At 36.6% G+C, this 26,070-nt stretch overlaps 1 protein-coding gene across 5 annotated transcripts in view; it reads left to right on the top strand.

Moving 5' to 3' along the window:
- Positions 1 to 26,070, top strand: part of LOC128866790 (transcription factor collier) — a 130,777-nt gene that overhangs the window by 101,339 nt on the left and 3,368 nt on the right. Inside the window, exons 6-11 of one of the 5 annotated variants that reach the window (XR_008454957.1) lie at positions 13,672 to 13,753; positions 15,506 to 15,623; positions 16,699 to 16,980; positions 17,108 to 17,255; positions 17,346 to 17,614; positions 23,048 to 23,224. Coding sequence is in view for 2 of the 5 variants with exons in the window: in XM_054107770.1 (XP_053963745.1) it covers positions 13,672 to 13,753; positions 15,506 to 15,686; positions 16,699 to 16,980; positions 17,108 to 17,255; positions 17,346 to 17,569 (917 nt within the window). In the remaining 3 variants the exon portion in view is untranslated. Of the gene's footprint in view, positions 1 to 13,671; positions 13,754 to 15,505; positions 15,687 to 16,698; positions 16,981 to 17,107; positions 17,256 to 17,345; positions 17,615 to 23,017; positions 23,225 to 26,070 lie in introns of all 5 variants that reach the window. The other 4 variants (XR_008454955.1, XR_008454956.1, XM_054107771.1 and 1 more) reach the window with 4 other exon arrangements.

Here is a 26,070-nt window from a genome sequence, read left to right as displayed (position 1 = left end):
TTGAGTGTTGACTGTTTTTCACAAGGCCAACTGTATGTCGCTCTTTCAAGAGTAACCTCTAGAGAAAACATGTTTGTATTGTCTAATGACAAGAAGGCTATGAACGTTGTATATAAAGACATTCTGTAATATAGTAATTGTTGTAAAAATAAAATAAATACATATGTAAAAATGCAAAAAGTTAATATGCAAAAATGTAGGGTATGAATTTAGATATCCCAAAGATAGCAGGAAATATTCATGCTATAAAGAAAGGAGAATTGTTTTACTCCAAATTTAACGCGTGCGGGCCACGGGCAATAATGAATAAGCCAAAACTACTGGATCGATTTTAATCATTTTTTCAGTGAGTGACATAGGGTATATATTTTATACCCGTGCGAAGCTGGGCGGGTTGCTAGTATAAAATATTTTAATAACTTCTAAGTTAAAACAAAATTAATTTCTATATTAAGGAAAAGTTACTCGACATCAGATAATATAGGTACTTAAGAGCTCGTCCAGAAACATTGTACGGCACATCATTACTATACCAATACTATTGTTTATTGTTGTACTTAATATTATTAACTGGAAATAAATAGACAAATATAAAAAAAGATCCTTTGTGTCCATGCTCGTGCGTACTCTATTAAAAAAGTTTAAGCATTTGAGAAAAACAAAAGGAAGATTGTTGTTGTTGTAGCAGCACAAAATTCCGCATACATGAACGAGTATGCACCTACACACACATCTACATTCCCCATGCTGGAGTGACAGTCCTTGGCCAGATATAAATTCGGCTCGTTCTGGTAAGGTAAGGCCTTTTTCTATAAGTCTACTTGTTTTCGGTAAAAAAAAAATACTACAAATATTAAATCTTTCTTTTCAAATACCGAAAATTGTTTAATAGGGTATGGGCACAAAAAATCTTTTAGGTCGAAGTGTCGGCCATTGAGCACACTGCAGCTAAAAAAAATATTAAAATTAAAATATTAAACATTTTAAAAACATTTTTTTTAAGATTCTTCAATATTTATTTACCTTTTTAGAATGTTATTTTTTAATTTAAATTTTGCCTTCGGTTTTTTAAGGTTTATCAAATTAAAAAAAGAACACTTTTTATAAATATACAATACTTACTATCTAATTCGTATGTACAAGTACAATACATATGCACATACATATCTATGAATGTCTTTATTTAAATTCTTTCTGCTATACTTTCTTCGTGTCATCGAAAAAAACAACAATTCTAAATATTCAATACCATCTTTTTAAAGTCAACCGCAATTTTATATGATTATACACATACATACATACTAAGTATGCAAATATACATATAATCAGTTCACTGCCCAGATTATCAACAGCTGGTCACGTTCGCGTGCCGCTTCAAAGTTTTAATGGCTAATTTCACACAACATTGAGCACAGAGAGATTCGAAGAAGCGAGCAACACAGCTACGAAGATTTAACATCTTATACACAAAAGCTTTAAAAAGCGAACCCTTGCAGGGCAAGAAATGCTTAAAAATGGTGGTCAAGAAGGACTAAACAAAAAAAATCGAAAAAAAGCGAGACACTAAGCCAGGATTTTCACCACTGCGCAGGCTAAGAGTAACAAAAAGTATCAATTACACGCGTGCATGGGGACATACAGACATATGTATGTGCATAATACCTATGTATGTATATACATATGTAGGTGTGCATGTATATGTCAGGCAGCTGTGTTCGTAAATCTCGGTACGTCTTGTGTACATAAATATGTATGTATGTTCAAATAAAAATGTTCCTGTCGAATAATTAGATATCTGGTTAAATATTTATGTGTCCGGCGAGCTGCTCTTGCATTGATTTGAAATAAGTGTATGTTTTTTATGAAACAAAAATTTCTATTCCACTCTTTATTTTTTAATTTTGTTCCCAGCGTTTTTTTTATAGACATTTCTTTGTTGAAATTTTATTTTATTTTTTGTTGCAGCTAATCATTATCATTATCACTTTGTTACACTTCTGAGAAAATTAAGTGATTGTAGTGACATGTTGACGATGCAGCCTGAAAATAATAACAATAAAAACACTTAACATCAATACATACACACATATGCACATGTACAAATGCCTTTACAAATGAGCTATAAACGCTTCAAGCGTTTGTTGTTTTTATTGTAGTGCAATAAATGCACAGCTTCGTATTCAAATTACCAAAGACATGAATTTTGTACGTCTGCGAGCGCCACTATGCAATTTAATACCAAAGCCATTGCACAGCACGCACTTACACACACACACACACCTACACATTCACATTCAGATAAATTGAACATCAGAAATAAGTTCGTGAATGAAAACAAATACTTCGACTTAGTACAACAGATAAAGAGGACACACGACACTCTCTCGGTGCACGTACAGCCTGTCAGCCTGTTTGTCTGTTTGACTATCGCTATTTTTAACATTTAAATTTAACAAATTTGTAGTTTTTGTGTGTATAAGTGAAAATATCAACACACATCTGTTATGTGTATATGTGCTTAAGTGTATTATATAAATACATACATACATATGTACATCTGTAGACATTTGGTACTTTTTTTTAAGTGTCTCTTGGGATGACGCAGTTTTCAGGCGCTTCCATGGCCATCAAAATATGCTGAAATCTATAGTTGCTCACACGCATACATCCATACCTATATACATAAAAACACCTATGTAGAAAAGTATGTCCCAACAAGCATCTGAATTTGATTTACGACCTAAAATTATTTGATAACCAAATGCTAAATGCAAGCCGCAACTTATTTAAAAAAACAAGAAAAAGCTATAGACTTGTGGACCATTTTCGAAAATGATCTGAATGAGTTTAAAGTGTTTGAATATTTCATAAGTCTATACGAGCATTTTCTAATCACTAATTCACTAAAAAATTCTATCTGAAGTGAATCCAAGTGCGAGGCCCACTGGAGACATTTTTTTTTTTTTTTTTTTTTTTTTTTTTTTTTTTTTTATTGAAACGTTATAAATATTTAAATACATTTCATTCTATTACACCTAGTTCACAACTATCAAGTAATATTATTTTATTAAATTCAACAGTATTTACAGGAAACACGTATATAACTGGAAGACAGCTGACAGAAATTTACATATATTTGTCAGTCATCAAAATTTCTGGAACAAGATCATTTGGTTTTTTTCGTTTAAGTCTCCGGCATTGGTCATCTAAATTGGCAAGTCGGCGAGCCTCCGGGTTAGTATGTTTTTCGAGTCTTTCGGCATGAGCTACAGCGTAATGTTTGACAACTTCTGATACTAATGACATCTTTAGGTCACGATGTAAATCAGTGTTCCTCACATACCATGGCGCGTTTACTGCGTTCTTTAAGAACTTGTTTTGAAATCGTTGTATTTTTTCGATATGAGTTTGTTTGGCACAGCCCCATAGTTGTATACCATAAGTCCACACAGGTTTAAATACTTGTTTATAAATTAAAAGTTTATTTTGTATGGAAAGAGGAGACCTCCTTCCAGTAAGCCAGTTTAATTTTTGCATTTTGAGGATTAATTCCACGTGTTTTATTTTAACGTGCTCTTTCCAGCATAGTTTGGCATCAAGCGTCATCCCTAAGTACTTCGCCGTATTGGAGTAAGGAATTTTCGTGCCAGAAATATATACAGGATTATATTGAATTTTTTTCTTTGTAAAATCCACATGAAGTGACTTGGCTTCATTAAGTTTTATACGCCACTTTGTAGTCCATTCGGTGATTTTGTTAACATCTTCTTGAAGTTTGCGAGAGGACTGTGTCTCATCATCTCCAATTGCTAAAATGCACGTATCGTCAGCAAAGGTAGCTATAGTGCTAGTCTCAGAGACCGGTAGGTCAGATGTGAAAAGCACGTAAAGTATAGGGCCAAGGATACTGCCTTGTGGAACCCCGGCTTTAATTCGCTTTAGGCTTGAATAAGAGCTATCGCACTTGATCCTGAAATATCTGTTATTTAGATATGAAGTAAATAGGTCCGAAAACTCCTTTGGAAGCAAGATTTTAATTTTATGGAGTAGTCCGTCATGCCATACTTTGTCGAAGGCCTGAGCAACATCGAGAAATATGGAAGAGCACACTTTTTTCTTTTCAATTGCTTCTTCTATCACATTTGTGATCCTATGCACTTGCTCGATTGTTGAGTGCTTTGCTCGAAATCCGAACTGGTGCGTAGGAATAAGGCGTTTGTTTTCAATCAAAGGCTTTAACCGCTGCAGAATTATTTTTTCGAGTAGTTTGGACATTATAGGTAGCAAGGAGATTGGACGGTATGATGACACTTCGTGAGGACTTTTGCCAGGTTTTGGTATCATTATTACCTCTGAAATTTTCCAGTACGTTGGCACATATTTTAGCTTAAGGCATGCATTTATAATTTTTGTTAGCCTAATCAATGTTTTTTGCGGAATATTATTTAAGGTTTCAGCGGTGATAAGATCGAAGCCGGGTGCTTTTTTAGGTTTCAGGAGTTTTATTTCACGCTTTATCTCTGCAGGCGAAGACAAACAGAACTGGTTTTCAGCTTGATGAATATCTGTAAGCAATGGTGCATGATGTGCTTCATGAGGCTTAAATGTTTTTTCTAAGTGATCAGCAAAGACTTCCGTTTTTTCAATATCGCTCTTAGCCCACAAGCCATTGGGTTTTTTAATTGGAGGGTTTTGTATAGTTGGTCTTTTAAGGTATTTTGTAGATTTCCATAGGGAGTACTCAGTACTTTTTTCCGCTGTTAGTTCCTGTACATAGTGATTGAAGGATACGTTTTTTAGTTTATTAATTTCTTCTCTTAAATGTTGAGTCATTTTATTTAACAAAGTTTTTAGCGATGGTTGTCGGGTTCGTTGCCACTTTTTTCTTAACTTTCTTTTTTCGGCGATAAGGGAATATATTTCATTTGGATAACGAAGTCCAGGTTGTTTTGCTGTTTGAGTTGGTGTGCTATACCATGCGGCATTTTGGATTTGTTGGGTAAGCAATAATACTTCTTCATCAATTTCATTATGTGACGAGAGTGTATTTTGTTTTTGAACGTTTTGATTAAGCGTATATTTGAAATACTCCCAATCAGTAAACTTGTTGGTCAGAGTAGGTGCTTGTTGTTTAAGTTCAATGCCTTCACTTAGTTTTAAATATACAGGTGAATGATCTGAATTTAGGTCTGTTCCTTCATATACTAGCAAGGATTTTTTGCAAATTTTTCTTACAATGAAGAAGTCAATTAGATCTGGAGTTTTATTTTGGTCTGTTGGCCAATAAGTAGGTTTGCCGGTGGAGATAAATTCACAGCCAGTTTCTCTTGCAGCTTTATAAAGTTCACGACCTTTAGTTGTTGTGAGTCTCGAGCCCCAATGAACGTGTTTTGCATTGAAATCTCCTCCGATTATGAGTCTCCCCATATGCTTTTGAAGTAGTTGTTTATACTGCTCTGATTTGATATTATGTCGTGGAGGACTATATACCGCAGTTAAGCATATTTCGTTCGTTTCGACATTTATTGCTATGCTAGTGGATTGAAATTCTTCAATGCAAACTTTTTCTTTTTCAATATGTCGTATACTATTTTTAACCAGAATTGCACTTCCTCCTCTGGCGTTGTTTAAAGGGTGATTTGTATAATAAGTGCTGTAATTTTTCATCTTTGCATATGTATGGGTTGTTAAGTGAGTTTCTGATATAAGACACACATCTACTTTTTCTATTTGAAGAACTAGTTCTAATTCGTTCAAATGTTTTGTTAAACCGTTCGCATTCCATGTCATAATTCGAAGAGATTTCTCCATCCTTATAAATTTTTATTTGCGAGCTTTTCGAGTCGATCCAGACGTTTTTCCAGAGATTTATAAAAAGTTTCTTGCTGGTTTAGGAGCGAAAGAATTTGGGAAAGTGAATCATTACTATTGTTTCCACTGTTTCGAGATTTGGGTATATTTTCTCTTGCAATATCTGCATATGTTTTAGTTTGTGCTGTTTGGACTTCAGTGCTGCGTCTATTTTCAGTGTATTTAACAAAAGCATTTCCACGGTTAGCTGAATTAGTTGGAGCTATTTTTGTCTTATTGTCTCTTATCTTTTGTAGTTCCTTTGCTACCAGGCATCCTCTGTAGTTTGCCGGATGTTCCTCCCCACAATTACAGCACTTGGGCATTTGTGTATCTGGTTTCGTGCAACTAACAGTAGCATGTTTGCCTGCACATTTTACACATCGAGGTGGTTTGCAACAATAGTTCTTTGTGTGGCCGTAAGATTGGCAAGTTTTGCATTGGGGTATCATTCTAGATGGCTTAAGAGGCTCAATTTTGACAATCGAACCCAAGATTTTTGTAATTTCGTAAATTTTTTTAATATCCTCCTCACATTTAAAGGATAGTATAAACATGTTTAATGGTTCTTTGGTTTTCCACTTTAGTTTATTTATTGCATTTGTTATTTCAAACCCCTGTTCTTTAAGATCTGATATTATAGATACTGGGTCACATGTGTGATGTAGGTTCTTTACTATAACTTTAATTTCTCTTGTTTGCTTATTTTCATAGGAGTACCACGGCATATTTGCCGTAGTTAAAAACGACGTTACTTTTCGATAATCCAAGCTGTTAGTTAGATTGAGTTTGTGAACGTTATTGTTTTCAAGTTTGATAGAAAAATCATTTTCTACTTGGTTTTTAATATCATTATACAATTTCTGATAATTGACCACACCTGTTATCATTATTGGTGGTGGTCGACGTTCCTTTGGTGCCGAATTTACATGCAAAGATTTTATTTCGTTTTGATGTGCGGTTTGGGAGATTGGTAAAGATGGCAGAATTTCGGGTGATGTGTCTGCTTTGCGCTTCTTGCTTGGGCGCCTTTTCTTAAGAATCCAATCAGTTTCACGTGCTAATTCCTCTTCGTCGGTATGAAATTCTTCAATTATTTTTGGATGCACTTGAGCTGGCTCTTGACTTTTACATAATTTAATATTTTCATTTTGTAATTGCAAATTTTGTTGCTTCAAATGATCATTTTCTTCCTTAAGCTCATGACATATTCGCTCAATTCTTTCTAATTTTTCTAGCAGCTGCCTATTTATTATTTTTTGGTCAGATACATTTTTGATTTCGGCGCCTCCTCCCGGAGGCGGTGAATGAAACATACCTCAATTTGTTGATAAATATTTATAATTGCTGTTTTTTTTATTTTTTATTTTTTTTTAACTTTTATTTTATTTTATTTTATTTTATTTTTTTTTTTATTATGAACCTGGCAACCCTTAATGTGAAGTGTTATTGAAGGGGGTTTGTGTTCAGGATAGTTGAGTTAAGTTTTCGTTCCTGCAGTTGGTTTGTGTATTGGGAACTGACAACTTTTGGCGCAAACAGCTGATTTGCAGTAAATTTATTGTTCTATCAGCAATTGAGTGATTTGTGTTGAAAATAGCGCAATAGTGAATAAAAAGTTTTCAAAAGTTTTCGTTTCACTATTAAGTGTTGAAAACCCGATTTCAGCAATTAAATTTTTTTCGAGGCGATATCACTCGCGAAAGCGGCACGCTTGGGGCGAACCTTACGTGACTTGCGCGCTTATAGACCGAACTTTTCGTGATTCCAACCGGAGTCTTTTTCTAACACGTCCACTCGGAGTCTTTTTCTAACACGTCACTGGAGACATGAAACATCAAAATACAGAAAAAGTTTTTTTTCTAATAGCGATCGACACTCGACTGGCAATGGCAAGCCTCCGAGTTCATTTCTCTCACGAAAACGCTTCTCATAAAAGCATCGGTGATTTATAGGCGGCTTCAAACTGTAGAATCCCCCATTCAATCAATCAAGATGCATCCACAAACCGAGGGAAAACTAGCTTGCTGAAAATCTCTAGAAAGATGAGGTCATCGTAGAAAACTCTTCTACTGAAATGTTCCAACCAAATGACATAGATTACGTCGAAAAGAATTAAAAAAAAATGTCTATGTATAGATTATAGTCCAGTGGTGCAGAAAATTTTACTTCATTTAGCAATTTTTAGCTTGAAGGCCATCTTAAACTAAACACTAAACATCTAAACACTCGAATGTTTCATCCTCGAAACAAATCTTACTCTAATAAAATCTTTCATCTCAAAGTCATATATCAACGTCAAAACCGATCTAACTAAAATTTATCATCTGACTCTCATAAGTCCATACTCCAAGAGATATTTTTTTACTAGATCGGTGAGCCCAATAAATGTGCCCATTGAACTCGTTTATTGGTATGTTTATAGAATCTCACGAATCCAAAAAATCATTTCCATATCTATATTTTGATTCAATACCTTTGACGGTCAAATACACGGAATTGTTTGAGTTATTATCAAAAAAATGAAGTTAGGACCAAGTAGTCCAGTGCCTTTAACTCAACACCCATTTACTTATTTTAACTTCTCAGTACTACAACTGAAGGTAGGAAGCAAAAGCTACCATTCAGCTCGAAATTTCGGCTGAAAACCCTACTCCCGCCGACCACAAAAACTACAAAATTTGCATTTTACTTGATTAACTCTGCGTTTTATTTATAAACAGTCTTTGGCCTGAGCCTCTGGTTCCACAAAATTTCGCCGACTATTGTAAGATCATTTCAATGACTGTAAAGGGAGAGACTCTGGTCACTGGTCAGAGATAATATGAAATTGTCTAACAGATGTGCTGGTAAAGAAAGAAGCCTTCTTGGCTAAATAAAACTTTTACACCATCCAGCAAGCAAAGAAAAAGTGACGGCTTAGGGCAGAAAGGGAGTAAATTAAAAATGAACTGGAGTGCGAGACAAAGCAACAAAAACAATAAAAATTAACTTTTTAAATGACCCGTGTAAAATTGGCTGACTTTGGTATTCCCGCAAAACGAAGCGTCTATACAAAATCACGTTGCTCAACACCAGTAGCTCCCTCAGAATTCGGAAGGACCTCTCCGAGCCGTTTGATACCAAACGAAGTTTCAGACAGGGTGACTCGGTGTCGTGTGACTTCTTCAATCTGATGCTGGAAAAGATTGTCCGAGCCGCAGAACTTAATCGCTCAGGCATAATTTTCTATAAGAGAGTTCAATTGCTGGCAGATGCCGATGATATTGGCAGTTATGATTTCGAAGTCGTAAGAGACTTCCTTAATCTAGGAGCCAGCATTAACACCGACAACAATGCCATTTTTGAAATCTAACGGAGAAACTCTCTTGCCAACAAGTGCTACCTTGGACTAAGTAGGCTACTGAGTAGTAAAGTCCTCTACCGACGGACAAAGCTAACACTTTTTAAGACTCTCATCATGGCCTTCCTATCGTTTGGCGCAGAAACTTGGACGAGTGTTTGAGAGAAAGATTCTGCGGAAGATTTTTGATCCTTTGCAAGTTAGCGATGGCGAGTATCGTAGACGGTGGAACAATGAGCTGTATGAACTTTACTACGTCTTATCGCGCTAATCTAGAAGAAGAAGTTCAATTCTAAACTACTCCTCTTATATTATTACATATATTTACCCTTTCAGACGGACCAGTGGCTCAATAAATGTCAACGAACGTCTTTCTACCTCTAAGCAAGCACTTTTGATTGAATTGTAAGAAACCGCACGGACTTAAAATTGAATCTCAATTTTGAACACCAATCTCTCACCTTCCTAAATCCTAGTCGATGGCAGCCCCTAACAAGCCTAAACCAGCACTGACCTTTCGTAAGCCTACAATAAAAAAGAAACACAATTAATTGTGAAAAGAAGTAATCAGATTTTTGCGTTTGACCTCGCCGTGCCATATGCCGCGTGCCAGTTGACAATTCGCGCTTTATGAAGATTATCATAGCCTCCGTTCGAATTTGTTTGTGTTGTGAGCGTGCCAATAAAAACTGGCATCTGCTCGCGCATTGTCTGCAGTGTTCGATAGAGTTTGAATACATAAACTTGGGCTCATCTTATCTATTGAAACGTTATTGTCCAGTTCACTTACACGAGTATTGCACACACACGAGTATATTCACATATTTCATACACATAAAAATTGAAATTGAGTGAATTAAAAAAAATACGAATATGATAGACTCGTCTGCATTAAGATAAGAATTGGGGGCGCATGTGGTTTGTCGCAATTCTATAGCGCAGTCGACAATAATTATGTGTTAATTACAATATATTAGAGAATTTTTTATAGCAATTCTGCTAGCTTTCTTGTTCTTTTTGTGTGTGAGAATTTCGACTGCCCTACTACAGTTGTGATTTTTTGTAACCCAAAATAGCAAATGGAAATTTCAATCGAATAAAGTTTAGCAATATTTTAATTATTTGCAGGCAATTAAGATTTGGATTTATTAAATTGAAATAGAACATTTTCGAATGCTGTTGAAATGTTGATAAGCTTGGCGCCTGTCGTGATATAAATGCGGCGTTGAATAAAAAAAAAACAATTGCTAGCCAGTTTTGGAGCTGAGTATGCAAGCGCGCGCCATTTCAGCTGGCAAATGTAAAGTCACCAATTTGTGCTTGTATCAGCAAAGTTATAAAAAAAGTTAAAGGCAAACCTCTTTTTTTATTCTCGTATCGACTGGTTCTACGCTTTTCCGTACTTCTAAAAATTAAACCAGTGTGGAAGTAAACTCAGATTCGCTAAACAATCAAGTAACAGTAATGAAAGGAAGAGATACTGTACAATGCTTTCGGTTGCTTCGTAGTTACGGCAGCTGCGGCAAAGTTGGTTTGTCTGAATATATATTCGACTGACATGAGTTTCCATTAGCCTATGACCAGCAGTTTCCAGTCTCGTGAGGAAGTGCGGATGCCTCGAAGTGAATGGAGGGGGTCATAATTTTTTCCTGCGCATTTAAGATCCGATTTGTTCGTCAAAGTTTACTATAAGCCAGAGTTTACAAGAAGTTAACGGTACTCCCGAATTATAAAAGTTACTCGAACTGATGGCAGATAGAAGCTCCCTTCCACGCAAATCCTTACACTGCACAATTACCTGCTCAGGTGGCACTCGATCGCTGTTCTTGATGAGATTTTGCAGCAGTCGAATTATTTAATGGCCACCTGACTATTGGAAAAGAGGTTGAGCACTCAGTATTGGTCGTTCCGTCGGAAGCTCTGTTGAATAAGTGGTCCTGCGAGCGTATTCCGCTCCCTGGTTGGTTGGTTGGCTAAAGTGGTGATTCTTCCAGAATCCAACTAGCGCTTCCGCGCCATTTTGTTGCCACATCCTCGTTACCAACTTGTTTAACGGTTATTTACAGCATAACTATATCCAGTCTGTGCGGTTAACGAACCTTATTCGGTTGTTAACGTCTAAGCCAGATAGTTGTTCGAGATTCTCGAACAGCGGTTGGCCCAGGGTTAACATTCTGTCCTTCCATAGGGCAGGGCATTCACAGAGGAAATGGAAGATTGTCTCATTTTTCTCTGGTTGTTTGCAACTGTGACAGTATGTATTGTGAGGGATACCCATTTTGGCTGCTTGTTCTCCGATAGACCAAAAGCCAGTTATGACTGCCGTTAGTCTCCAGGCGTCCCGTCGTTTCATTCTTATTAATGCCGACGATTGCCCGAGGTTGTAGGTGGGCCATAACGTTCTGCTAATTTTGCATTTCGTCTGGACTTTCCACCTACAGTCCGCGATTCGGAGGTATTTTTGGGAAATTGTACTCTTGACTGCACCTAATGGTGTGAGTACCGATTCTGCAAGAGCGTTATTCATGGCAGATCCCCCTCTTGCCAGTTCATCTGCTTTTTCGTTACCTTCAATGTTCCGATGCCCCGGGACCCAGATTAAGGTAACTTTATGGTTTTCACTCAAGATGGTGAGGCTCCGCTCCCTACTTGTTGATTAAATTTTTAAACAATGCGCGAGTGGAAAGGATTGTATGAAACAGTTTGCGTGCAGATATTCCAGAATTACTAAATAATCTTCCCACTCATTGTTGTTATTCTAGCAGCATAAACATTTCCCGTGCTTGTATGCTGCTGAAATGGCAGTCCTTAGTCGGATATAAATCCGGGTCATTCCGGTACCGTTGAGCCGACTGTCGTGGGAACATCTTCCCACTCGTTCTTGTAGGAGGCTCAAGTAATAAATTTACATATTTCCAAAAGTGAAAGATCGGAGTGAACAGATACCTGAAATGTGTCGTAAACTCTCTAAGAATTTCGGGAGACCCTTTTCCCTCTTAAATACCTCATAAGTGGTAGAGCTACAATGTTTTTTTTTTTTGCAAACTTTGCCTTTCTTAAACTAATCTCATCAATATAAAAATGCCCCATCCTTTTTCCATTTAATGAGTAGTACTTATTTCTCGTTTTTCGTTTTTACCTTAAAAACTATCGCTCAAAGCAACGCCTAAGTTACAACCGAAATACCACATACCCACCAGTTGCCGTAATTCGCTTCCGTTTAAATCTCATTGCTGATTGAATTCAACATCTGTTCATTTCTGGCAGCAGGCAAACGAAAAAAAAAAAAAAAAAGTACAAAAATATTTAAGCGTAACCGGAATAATTTTTCAACACAGAATAGTCAAACATTTCCTTTTCGCTCCCCTGTATTTCCCCTCACACTCCCGTTGCCCAAATGCAGTAATCAATCCAAGTAATTTGAGATCTTCAGCATTCACTTACCAAATTTACATGGGCGCGTCCTTTATTTCCACTTTCATTACGTTTTTTACAAGTACATAGAAAATTTAAGTGTTGAAATACTAGCTTGGAAAACGTCAAAACTGTGTATTTGTAAAAAAAAGTAGCTCAGCATTCGTTAATATAATTTACATCTATTAACACCCTCAATGGGATAAACAAATTATTAAACAATGCCGGTGAAGAGCGCACACTTGAGAGTGCACATATGAACGTATGTGTGACACACATACTTAAGTGCTTAAGTTTATTTGTTTATGCACATAAGTGAGTAAGTGAGTAAGTAAGAGTATCAAGAGTATCATGCACATACAGCACCGGCTTCCGGTGTTTGCCAGTTCGACTGATTTGTTATTAACACAACGAGAACAGCGGCGCTCAGTTGGCACCCCTGAACTGCTTTACGCTGACTACAGCGCCGCAGGAGCATCACACCCGCACAAAAGGACATTCGACGTTGAAGAAGAGGGCAACTACAACTCGTGTCAACTACTGCCGTGCACTCTTTTTCTTGTTTTTGCCTTTTTGCCTTGATGGGCTTTTTGGTAGACGCGTCTATTGATTGCCAGCCGGTAGAAGTGTATATTTGATTAAGATCGACTGGCGAAAAGCGCCGGAGGCCGAATAGTAAAGGCGACCAACTAAAGAGGCAAATAAACTTTTTCGCTGTAGGGCAAACATCTGTTTTCTTTATTATTTATTATTAGTATTGAAAGCAACGAAACCAATTGATACTCTTTTGGTGAAGTTGAGAGGGAGGGTGGGGTCGGCAATTGTTGTTGTTGTTGCTACGGTTATTTTTGTGCAGTTTGAGGTAATTGCGCATTGCATCATGCGTATCTATGAAACCGGAATTCGCCGGTAGTACGCAAAAATAATAGTTAAATTAAGCAGTCAACGAATTTTAATTTATTTAATATTTTTTAACTAAAAAAATCTAAGAATTTTAATTTGTTTTATATTTTCTAACTAAAGTTTCAGTTGTTTAAAACTTTTGTATTGTTGTATTTTCACAGATTTTTCCTGAAATTCTTTCTAAAATGCAATCAAAATTGTTTGAAGAACGCCGGCAATCCAAGAGATATGAGACGCTTTCAGGTAAATATTAAAAAACAGAAAAAAAATTAATTTTTAAAAGAAAAAAATAATTTTAACTAAAACTACATTTAATTTTATAATCACATAATCTAAAACTTTGGGCAAATTAAAAATAAATATTAAAAACAAAAACGTAAAATAACAAAAAAATTAAAATAGCGCCAAATTTCAAAAAAACAAAAAAAAAAATATTTATAACCAAAACTTTATTTAATCTTAAGCTTTAGCATAAATCTTTCGACACATTAAAAAAAATAAAAATATGTAAAATAGAGCCAAATTTCAAAAATTAAGGAAAAAATATTTATAACTAAAACCTCATTTAGTTTTATAACCACATAATCTAAAGCATTGGACAAATTATAAATAAGTATTAAAAAGAAACCCATAAAATTAAAAAAAAACATAAAATTATTAGGTTCGCAACTAAGTCCTTTGACAATAAATTGCGCCAGCAGTGTGTGCAACCCGATTCTAACATAACCTAAACGTCAGAAACCAAGCTTAGACATATGGTAAACAAACTGCTTTGATACATTAGTGATTTTGTTTTTGTTTTTGTGAAAATGTCTGATTTTGAACTGTTTGATGTCGAACAAATCGGCGGCTGAAGCGCATCGAGAGCTACAAAAAGTTTATGGAGATGCTGCTTTAAGTGAAACAACGTGCCGAGATTGGTTCCGTCGTTTCAAAGACGGTGATTTTAATGTTGACGACCGTCCGCGTGACGGAAGGCCAAAAACCTTCGAAGATGCTGAATTGGAGGCATTGCTCAATGAGGATCCGTGTCAAACGCAAGAAGAACTTACTTCAGTATTAGGAGTTACCCGCCAATCCAAGCAGGGGACTTGGGTTCCTTATGAGTTAAAACCAGGGGATGTTGAACGTCGTTTTTTCGCCTGTAAACAACTGCTCCAGCAGCAAAAATGGAAGGGTTTTCTTCATTGCGTCGTGACGGGTGATGAAAAATGAAAAGAAAGTCATGGGGACTGCCCGGTAATGCTTTTACGTCGTCGCCTCTGCCGAATATTCACGCTGCGAAAATTATGCTGTGTATTTGGTGCGACCAAGTTGGTATTATTTATTATGAACTGTTAAAACCAAGCGAAACCATCACTGGGGATTGGTATTGACTTTAATTGATGAGATTGAGCCCAGGACTGCGCGAGAAGCGGCCGCAATACGCAGAGAGGCATAAAAAAGTGATTGCACAGCATGACAATGCTCGGCCTTACGTTGCCAAACCCGTTAAAACCTACCTGCAAACACTGAAATGGGAAATCCGCCACATTCTCCAGATATTACGCTGTCCGATTATCACCTGTTCCGATCGATGGCACATGGTCTAGCCGACCAGCAGTCCAATTCATATGAAGACATCAAAATATGGCTTGATCCGTGGATAGCCTCAAAAGATGACCAGTTTTGCCGCGACGGTATACAAGATCTACAAGAAAGATGGGATAAAGTAATAGACAGCGATGGGCAATACTTTCAATGATTCACTCGTAACCATTTTTTCAAAATAAAGTTGTATTTTCATAAAAAAAAAGATTTTTTTTCAAAAAAATTAAGAAACATATATTTATAATTAGAACTTCATTATAATAGTCATTAAATCTAAAGCTTTGGACAAATTAAACATCTTACCACCTAATGACCTATTTCTTCATTCTAAATTTTATATTCAACTATGCACTTATATTTACTTTCGATATATGTATGTCTTTAAACTCTCTTCTCTCGCTCTAGGTTGTCATCTCCACTCAAGTGACCGTTGACGGCCCGCTTTTAGCCATATCCGATAATATGTTCGTACATAACAATTCGAAACATGGACGTCGCGCTAAACGCTTGGATACCACGGAAGGTACAGGAAACTCCTCCCTGTCCTTAACGGGTCACCCACTCGCGCCTGACAGTACCTATGATGGTCCGTAACAAAATTACTTACACTATTTTTCAGTTTGCTATCAGTTGTTTAGTGAAGAAAATCGAAAAAGTTTTTGAATGCTTAAGTAGTTTGTAATTTTTAACAGTACTTCGAATTTTTATTTTGATAATTTTTCAATTTATAATTGAACTAAATATAGGGTTTTCCAAACAGAGGTGTTATTTTGACATTCAAAGAAAAATGCTATTTTTTAATATAAATGATCGGATGTTTATCTCATTATAAAGCGGAAGGTATGCCGTTAATAGTGGAAAATAACATGAGGTAAATGACCACCACGGCCACGCTTACAGGGCAATATCCTTTTCATAAAATTTTCCATAACCGAATTGCAAAGTGGTTGCCGTATGTCCTCGATAACCTCACGAATTCCATCTTGGAGGTCTTGAATCGATCCCGGGCTGTTGGCGTAGATCTTCTCTTTCACGCGGCTCCAAAGAAAAAAGTCACAAGGTGTTAAATCACAAGATCTCGGTGGCCAATTGTGATCACCTCTTCGAGAGATAACACGGACCGGAAACGTTTTCCGTAAAAGATCAATGGTTCCGTTGCTTGTGTGGCACGTGGCCCCGTCTTGTTGAAAATAAACGTTGTCCAGATCAGTACCATCCAATTCCGGCCATAAAAATCGTTAATCATTTCTCGATAGTGCAATCCATTCACCTGTAACACCTGCTATTGGAAAACCCTTTAATTAAAACTGGCATTGCAAAAGTGCGCCTAAATTTATGCTCCACATTTTTAAGTAAAATACTGAATAGTGAAAAATTGTTTGGCTAACATGGAAAGGAGTTTTGCTTAGCACAACTTTAGGTGCAACAAGTTTTTTGTATTTTAATTTTTTACTAACCCTCTTTACTTTTAACATTCGTACACCATTTTAGTTTGTTAGCAATACGGTCGTACACTTAACAACACTATCCTACCGCCCTTATCATATCCATCAATAGCATTTAACTGTTTATTAAAGTTTAATTATTTATCCCCACAGGTCTCTATCCACCATTGCCTGTGGCCACGCCCTGCATCAAAGCGATTTCGCCCAGCGAGGGTTGGACTTCTGGCGGCGCCACAGTCATTATTGTTGGTGATAATTTCTTTGATGGCCTCCAAGTTGTCTTCGGCACAATGCTCGTTTGGAGCGAACTGATTACATCGCATGCCATTCGGGTGCAGACACCACCACGCCACATACCCGGTGTGGTGGAGGTGACTTTGTCATACAAAAGCAAACAGTTTTGCAAAGGTTCACCGGGACGTTTTGTTTATGTTTGTGAGTAAAAAATGTATAATAAAGGCAGAATGCTATTAAAAATAACATAAAAATAGAAAAAAGTACATTTACCCTGCAAGCTTACGCTAGTCCAGGTGTTACTAAACCCTTTACTTTTCACTTTAAGCAGCCCTGAACGAGCCAACCATCGATTATGGTTTTCAACGCCTACAAAAACTCATACCACGTCATCCTGGTGATCCGGAGAAGTTGCAAAAGGAAATCATACTCAAGAGAGCAGCCGACTTAGTTGAAGCCTTGTATTCGATGCCAAGGTAAGCATCACTCGCACTCATACGATACTTTTAGCTATAACCAACTTTACTAATTCAATTCACTAAATGATGCTCCTTATTTGCTCTCAGATCTCCCGGCGGCTCAACCGGCTTCAACTCCTACACCGGCCAGCTGGCTGTGAGTGTTCAAGATACCGCCGGCCAATGGACCGAGGACGATTATCAGCGTGCACAGTCGAGCAGCGTTAGCCCACGTGGCGGTTATTGCAGTAGCGCTTCTACGCCACACAGTTCGGGCGGCTCTTATGGCGCTTCGGTGGCCGCTAATGGTTATGGACCCACCACCAATATGGGTACGTTATCCTCTTCACCAGGCAGTGTTTTCAACTCCACCAGCAGTAAGTTTAAGAAGATGATAGATACCTATGTAGACGAATGCATGTGCCCCTTCGATTAGTATGTATTGTGTGTGTAGAGATAATATTTGTTGCATTTAGAAAAGTGAGAATTGAGTTTAAGACCTTAGAGGTATTAAACTAGAAAACTTTACAAGCTGCTAATAATTTTTAATCTCAAAATGATGTCAGTAAATTTGACCGCAATCTCAATCTGGTGCAAAATCAAATTCTAACTGTTTCTTTCTGATCTTGTGCCATCCAATCTTGAGAGGTTCATATAGACCCACTAAAAGTATTCCAGTACAACCAACAATGGAGAAAACCTCAATTTGGATAGCTTTTTGCCTGTAGGCAAAGATTCAAAGTATTAACTTGGGCAAGCCAATACAAAAATTGGGCTAAGAGAGTTCTTAAGACAGCATACATGTCTTGAGTACTTTCATACTTCACTTCGACCCACAAACCAAAAAAGTTGAGCTGTTGTCAGTTTCAAAGCTTCGCAGCTGTCTTGAAATTGAAATTTAAATAGGTAGAGCAAATGAGCACCAAGAGATTTGGTGGCACCTAAAACACTCAGGCTAAAAAGCCCATTGTATTTAGAGCTTTGGAAAAAGGGTAGATGGTCAAGGAGGGAAGGAGAAAAGTATCAGAGAAAGAGATATGAAAGAATAGAGACAGAGATAAAGGTAGTTAGTCCTGTGAGAATTTTCCAGATTCTTTGGCAAATCTGTAAATATTCTCCAGTTGTAGAGAACGAATAGTACTCATTCTCACGACATCAGCAGCAGTCTTACATTTACCTGAAACTAGAATTCATTAGTTAGTGTGCCCAAGTATGACCTGAATACGCATGGTAAATCTTTTTTGGATGCTTAATAACACCCGTAGAACTGATAAGTCGATGTAAAGCTACTTATGTATTGTATATTATATATAATTGGCGCGTACACCCTTTTTGGATATTTGGCCGAGCTTCTCCTCCTATTTGTGGTGTGCGTCTTGATGTTGTTCCACAAATGGAAGGGCCTACAGTTTCAAGCCGACTCCGAACGGCAAATATTTTTATAAGGAGCTTTTTCATGACAGAAATACACTCGAAGGTTTGCCATTGCCTGCCGAAGGGCGACCGCTATTAGAAAATTGTTTTTTTAATTTTGGTGTTTCACCGAGATTCGAACCTGCATTCTTTCTGTGAATTCCAAATGGTAGTCACGCACCAACCCATTCGGCTACGGCGACCGCTACTTGGCTAACAGAAATTGATATTTGCCCAAGAAGATCTAGCTACTTTCAGTCTGAGTATTGCTAGCCAATAAAATCCACCAGAGAAAAGACTGAAGAATTGCAAAAAGGTTGATGGTAGCCTTCCAGGAACTTTTACAACCAGTGCGATTTCAAAACATTGTGAAATGAATTGTCAGAATTAACCCCTTGCCATGCTTTAACGAGTCTGACTCGTGAGTAAACTTTTAGTCCAAACATGAGTATGACGAACGAGGCTCGTGAATAGATCGTCGGGCAAAACGTAAATATCACGAGCCGAGATCGTGTACAGATAGATTTGAATGTTAGTTTCTATCTGTACGTCACCAGAGTTAGTAACGAGTCTCATAATTGCTGTTTAAATCTATTTACCATGCGTAGAGGCGTAACACTTGGGCCCGAGTTTCATCGAGCTAAATAGCACGGCAAGGGATTAATTATTGGCATGAGCTCGACATTACAATTAGTAGAAAGCTTTGCCCCTTTCGAATCAGTTCGTTCTCTGGGGTTAAATGAACTTGTTAATGCATAAAATAGGAAGGTTTAGCAAAAAATTTTGTATTTTGGGCCGGCTGTTTTGTGAGCAAAAGCTAGTTTTCTCGCCGAATTTAGTAGATTTTAATACAACAACCGCTTAGACCTGGCAAGCGGTTTGCCGAAATTTGTCAAAACAACGCAACCATTGGAGCTATTGTGCTTGTGTGGTAAGCTATGGAACTCAAATATCTACGAAATCTGATTTCCTCGCTGAGTATAGTGTTTTTTAATGATTAAAATAATATTATAAGACTGGCCAACTGCCGGGACCTACTGGGTTCCATTTCTGCTGAAGACTTAAACATCAAAAAGATTTTTCTAATAACACTCGCCAATGGGAAGCATCCGAACGGGTATGTCTCATATAACAGCTTCACATAAAAATCAGTCTACCATTCGGAGGCTCTCTAGAACCTTTTTAGACCACTCCTTTTATCGTATAATGTGCTAGTTTGCACAAAGCCATTCGAAATTACATTTATTGTTTTGATATCTCGGAGTAGTTTGAGAAATTGCAATTTAAGATTTTTCTTTTAATAAATAACTATTTTTTAGTATCAGGGAAGCTAATACCCGTACTGGCTGTCTGCGGTTCATCTTTTACTGACAAATCTAATAAGGGGTTAGGGGTAGTCAGAGGCCCGCAAAAATGATGATTTTCAATAACATTAATACATCATGTTTCGACTTGACTTAAGCAAAATTTCAAAAAAAAAAAAAAAATTAATAACTGTAAAAGTCACTCGCGGTGATCATCACAAGTCCTTGGAGATTCATCTAAAGTCAATCGGACAAGAGAAATTAATTTTATTAACAGGTAATCTTGTCCCTTATCGAATTTTTTTTTTCAAAATTAACAGTATTGCGGCCTCAGAAAATATTTTCCAGATTTTCGACAAAAAACCGACAATTAATTGTTTAAAAAAAATCTAATATACATTTTTTAACAAAAAAAATTCTTCGATCAGGCACGAGATTTTATGTTTTTCAAAAGCAGTTTTATACTTTTTATTGAAATCTACCAAACGGTTTTTAAGTTACAGTGTTCACCAGTTCAAAAAACATAGTTTTAAGAAAAACAGGATTAAAGTTTTGCTATCGATTTATGTATAGTTATACGAATTATTTAATTAATTACACTGTGTCATCTATCCCTGGGTCATATAATATATTAGTTCTTCAACCGTCACAGCAACTTGCAAAATATCGGTTTGCTGTTGCCTACGTAGCATTCTACCTTCTCGAGTGTTATCGTTAGCGCGCTTATCTGCCACTTTCATACGTGCAGCATCCATTTTTTCAGCATACCGATGAGAATTAGGCCAACAATTAAGTCCCAGTGTATTCACAATAACCAAAAATTAATTTACGAGTATACCTTCATTGAATATACAATAGCTATGTATGCAGCAATTTGTACGATAGTACAACTAGTATTTACCATATTTGGGCATATTTTCCATACTAGTTGATTAAAGCTTCCATTATTATTCTGATTGAATCCATCTATACATCTTGAAAGTAAATTTTCATTACTGTGATATTCGTAAGTAGGCTTAATAGCTTTTAAAATATCAGGAGATAAGGAAGAATAATCGTAAGTACAAGTAGCAAGCTCTCCTCTTGCTGCTAGCTACTTCCTCACGAACGCTCCGGAGCGCCCGAGCGCTCTTTGTTAGTTGTTGAATAATTCGAAAAGCATTTGTCAGATTCACTTCAAATTTTCACACAATATTTTTAATATATTATACTTTAAGAAAATGCAAAAAAAAAATACAAATTTTTGAAAATTCTGACTACCCCACTACCCCTAACCCCATAAACAAATCAGCTGTTCACTAATCTGCGTAACAACTATAAATCTTGGCTAACAGTGCGCTTAGGCCCCTGGTGGAGAATTACCAGTTTAAAAATGTAAATTTTACTATATTTACTTTCAGATGTACTAGGGATCATTTAACTGTCTATGTAAATGGCTATGATTAATGAACAAAAGTGCAAAAGGATGTGCGTAGTGTAGATATTTGGCAGCAGTTTGTGTATTTTTTCTTTGTTTCCTTGACAATAAATTGAATACAAAAAAAATATGTAACGTTACAATTTAGTGTCGGCCCTGGTTGGAGCATAGGACAGAAACTAACTGACTAATGTACCGTTCTTATCCATGTACTTCTGGGTCATCTTCTCTTTCGTGAACCGCGGGGGTTCCACTCGAGTGCCATTTTCTTTTCGCAAAGTGTGCCCAATCCAAGGCCATTTACGGTTTTTGTTGTTACGAGATTAACAGGTTCTGAGTGTATTTAGCAGCGCAAAATTAATCATCCAAAAAAAAAATTTTTTTTTTGAATACCTGTTTTACTAAATAAATCGAAAAATGATTTTGAGTGTTGTAAATCTTTAGTTTGACCTTTGTGCGCTCCATTATTTTCCTGTTTTATACTGTTTTTTCGGCCGCCGTAGCCGAATGGGTTGGTGCGCGACTACCATTCGGAATTCACAGAGAGAACGTCGGTTCGAATCTCGGTGAAGACGCCAAAATTAAGAAAAACATTTTTCTAATAGCGGTCGCCCCTCGGCAGGCAATGGCAAACCTTCGAGTGTATTTCTGCCATGAAAAAGTTCCTCATAAAAATATCTGCCGTTCGGAGTCGGCTTGAAACTGTAGGTCCCTCCATTTGTGGAACAACTTCAAGGCGCACACCACAAATAGGAGGAGGAGCTCGGCCAAACACCCAAAAAGGGTATACGCGCCAATTATATATATACATACTGCAGTTGTCCGGTTCACTAGTGTCAAATATGATTGACGCAGGACGCCATTTGAAAAAAAAAACATAAATCTTCTGCTAGGGTGATTACTTTTGCGCCACCTTGTATTAGCGGCTATGTAAACTAGTTCTTAAATAGTTTGCTTGCCCACCGTACTTGCATGGTTCCATTGTGCTGGCCAGCTCTGTAGTAGCTGCGTACTTAATTTGTTATGATGCAAAAGATCATCAATTATTCGGCTCAGTCGGAAATAAATAGTACTTTTTATTTATTCATTTTGTATGGCAAGTATTTAGTGTCCCCTTATGAACGTACGTATGTATGTACATATATAATATTAGTAAATTATTAAAATCGCTTGTGCTTGCATATGTATTGGTACAAGCGTAGTATATGTATGTGTGTATGTAAATATGTAGGCGAATTTTTCATTATACTTTGACATAGTTAGTTTTAAAAAATTTTATTTGTATGCTTTTTTTAGTGTGCCATACATGTATGTGTGTATGCACGTACGTAAATGATTGATTTTGTTGCTAACCCAACGATTTTGTTTCTTTTTTCTTTTTCTCTTTTCATTGCATGGCCTTCTTGTAAAAACATAAACCAAAACAAAAACAAAAACAAAAACTATTAAACACACACATTAAATTATTTAAATATTTGATTTGTTATGCGTAATGTTGCTGCAATTTTAAAATTTTTTGTTTTGTATTGATTTTCTGCAAAATTAAATGTATTAATGTTGAATTTGTGGAAACTTCAACCAAAAACACTTTTCAAAAACAAATACAAAAAATGTGAAAACAAAAACAAAATACGAAATATGCTCAGGCAGTGCCTTTTCGCCATTAATTTCAACAGTGTCGTCACCGTGGCATCAGGCGCTAGTGCAACACCACCACACACATCCGCACCACTACCATCATCATGCGCACCAGCCGTGGCATAATCCAGCTGCCTCAATTGCAACGGCCGCAGTGTAAAGCGTGAAGCCAGCGAGGTTGTGTTGAGCGAAACGTGAATCGAATGAAGCAAATGGTATAAATAAAAACGAATTTTATTTAGTTTAATAAATTTAGTTACTGTGTTGCAATATAAATGTTAACTATGCAAATGTTGTGCAAAACAAAAAATTTTTTTAATATTAATTTGGAAATTTTGGTACGTCGCACTATGCGCTTGAGCTGCGGCGACTGCTAAACTGGTTACCTGTCGAAAAAATTTACTGCGAAGCTTATTGATATAAAATTTTTTTAAATTAAAAATCAAGCAGGTGCGTACCAGAAAATTTGAATGTAAGATAAATATTAAAAAAAAAATTATTTCACATTTTTAATGTTTTTTAATAAAAGTAATCGACAGGTAACCACTTCTGGCCATTTTCGGGTACGCGCCTGAGCATCAATAAACTGCATATTAAATACTCAAAAAAATACTTGACGCCATACATTCATATTTAGATTTGTACATAGTATAATAAACACACAGCAACAGAGTTGCATTTTCAACACACTAAATATTTAATTTCTAAAGCTTTTTAAATGATAATTTATGCTTAAAAAAATAGAAAAAATAAGCTATGTGGAGCAACGATATTTGAAATAACCGCCACGAATAACGTTGAAATCAGCTGATTTATGTTTTTTCTTTCGCCGTGTCCATGTGGTTGTCAGCCCAGAGTGAAACAAGGCGAATTCATTTTTTTTTTTTCTCTACTTTGCCAATACTTTTCTTTGACAATCAAACGTACAAAATATTGTTGTTGGTCTAGGGCCACCACCTTTAATAAATGCGCCTGGGTTGTAAGCGATACAATTTTAAGTTTTCAGAAATAGAAAATAGCGTTTTGAAAGACGCATATTAAGTCATTTAAAATACAAGGTGGCGCAAAATGATTTTTTTTATTATTAAATGACGTCGTACGCCAATCATATATTTGACACTCGTCTGCGGGATAGCTGCGGAGTGCACAAACGTCAAAATAAAAATTTTCATCACTCAAAAGAATTATTTTTATTTAGTAAAAAATTTATTCAAAAACAAAATTGAATGATTAATTTTGCGTCACCTTATATTTACAGATTTTAAGTTGAAAGAAATATTTACAAATTTTAATACAGTTGTGTATCGAAAAATCATTAATGCATGTTTTTCCACTAAGCATAACAGGTGCAACGTTATTCGCGGCGATGTTTCACTTTTAAAAGACAAAGCTCTGAATATCTTTAATCTTAATTTCTTAGATACATTGATAGGTGACTTTTAACTTTATTACAGATAATGAAGCTTCCGGCTATTTAAAGATATTTTACTGTAGAACATTTACTCATTCATTTTGAATGATTTTTATTTTTATTACAGCAAAGCCCATTAAAGCACCTCTTTCCAAATTTCAGTTTTTTGACGTGCCTTGCAAAAGCATAATTCCAAATTATCAAAATATCAAGAATTTTGCTTTATGGCCGCTTTTGAGCACCAGTTTTCCCACATATTTTCAATTCTCAATTTTGAATTCACAAACTGAGTATAATCCTGCAAAATTGAGCGTCTAAACTTGAAATTGAAATTTGAATCGGTCGAGCCAAGGAGCTCCAAGAGATTTGGTGACTCCTAAAACACTCAGGCTAAAAAGCCTATTGTATTTAGAGACAGAGGTAGTTAGTCCTGCGAGAACTTTCCAGATTCTTTGGTAAATCTGTAAATATCATCCAGTTTTAAGGAACGAATATTACTCATTCTCACGGCATCGGAACCCAAAACTCGTAGTCTTGCTCTAGCAAAGGCAGGACACTCACAGAGAAAGTGCTCAGTGCTATCCGCCTCCTCCAAGCAAGACAGGCACATTGGGCCCTCAATAATTCCAATGGTGGTCATATGCTGACCCCATGGGTTGTGTCCTGTAATAATACCGACCATCAATCCAACATCTTTCCTTCCAAGTTTTAGTAGAAAGTTGAACAGTTTTCTGTTAGGACATGTCACAAAACACTTTGCAGTTCTACAGCGTTCTAGACCGGACCATCGGTCTTTATGTAGATAGCCTACATAATCGCTAATCCCATTTATGATTCCTGCGGAACTGATTCCAATTATTGGCTCTGGCCCTTGTGGGGGAACGGCTGATCCACGGTTGGCCAATTCATAGGCAATTTCGTTTTCTTGAACACCAGAGTGCCCCGAAACACATATAAGTGCAAGGCTGTTCTATCTTGCGACTGAATTAAGCTTCTTCTTACATTCTTGAACAATCTTTGAGGTTTGCTTCGCGTTCTCCAAGGCCTTCAGTGCAACCTCACTGTCACTGAAAACTTCAATCTGTTTCCCGCTCCATCTCCTCTGGATTACCCATTCGGCTACCTTCAGGATGGCAAAAATTTCCGTTTGGAAAACAGTTGCCATTTCCCCCATATCATAGTGATACTTATTGCTATCATTTAAGTACCATCCGGCTTCAGACCCTATTTCATTTTTGGACCCATCGGTAAAGAAAATATCCGTCAAACCTCCCTAACCTAAATGCATTCTGGATTGCTCCATTGTTCACGCAATGGAAATATGGCATCAACTTTCCTTCCAAATGAAACTATGGGTATCAGGTCGTCTTTAGGTGCCAAAAACAGTGGATACTACTCAGATAGCAACTTAATGATTTCTCTGTGTAAAACTTAATTTAGCTTAAAAGCAGAATTAAACTTCCTGCGAAAAACTAACCGATAGGGAAATATAATATCGACAAGGTTCCTAAAGTTTCCAAAGTTCGAAATTTTGCTTAAATAAAGTTTGTATTCCATTTTATATTTCGAGAGCAAATTTGTTGAGAACTGGATGTGAATCAAAATATTTTTTCGCATTTATAAAATCCCCAATCACAAAAATAACTCTTT

Source organism: Anastrepha ludens, chromosome 6 (assembly GCF_028408465.1).
Source record: "Anastrepha ludens isolate Willacy chromosome 6, idAnaLude1.1, whole genome shotgun sequence".
Taxonomy (NCBI): domain Eukaryota; kingdom Metazoa; phylum Arthropoda; class Insecta; order Diptera; family Tephritidae; genus Anastrepha; species Anastrepha ludens.
Note: the sequence above shows the minus strand (reverse complement) of the source record. Positions and strands in the feature narration are given on the sequence as shown.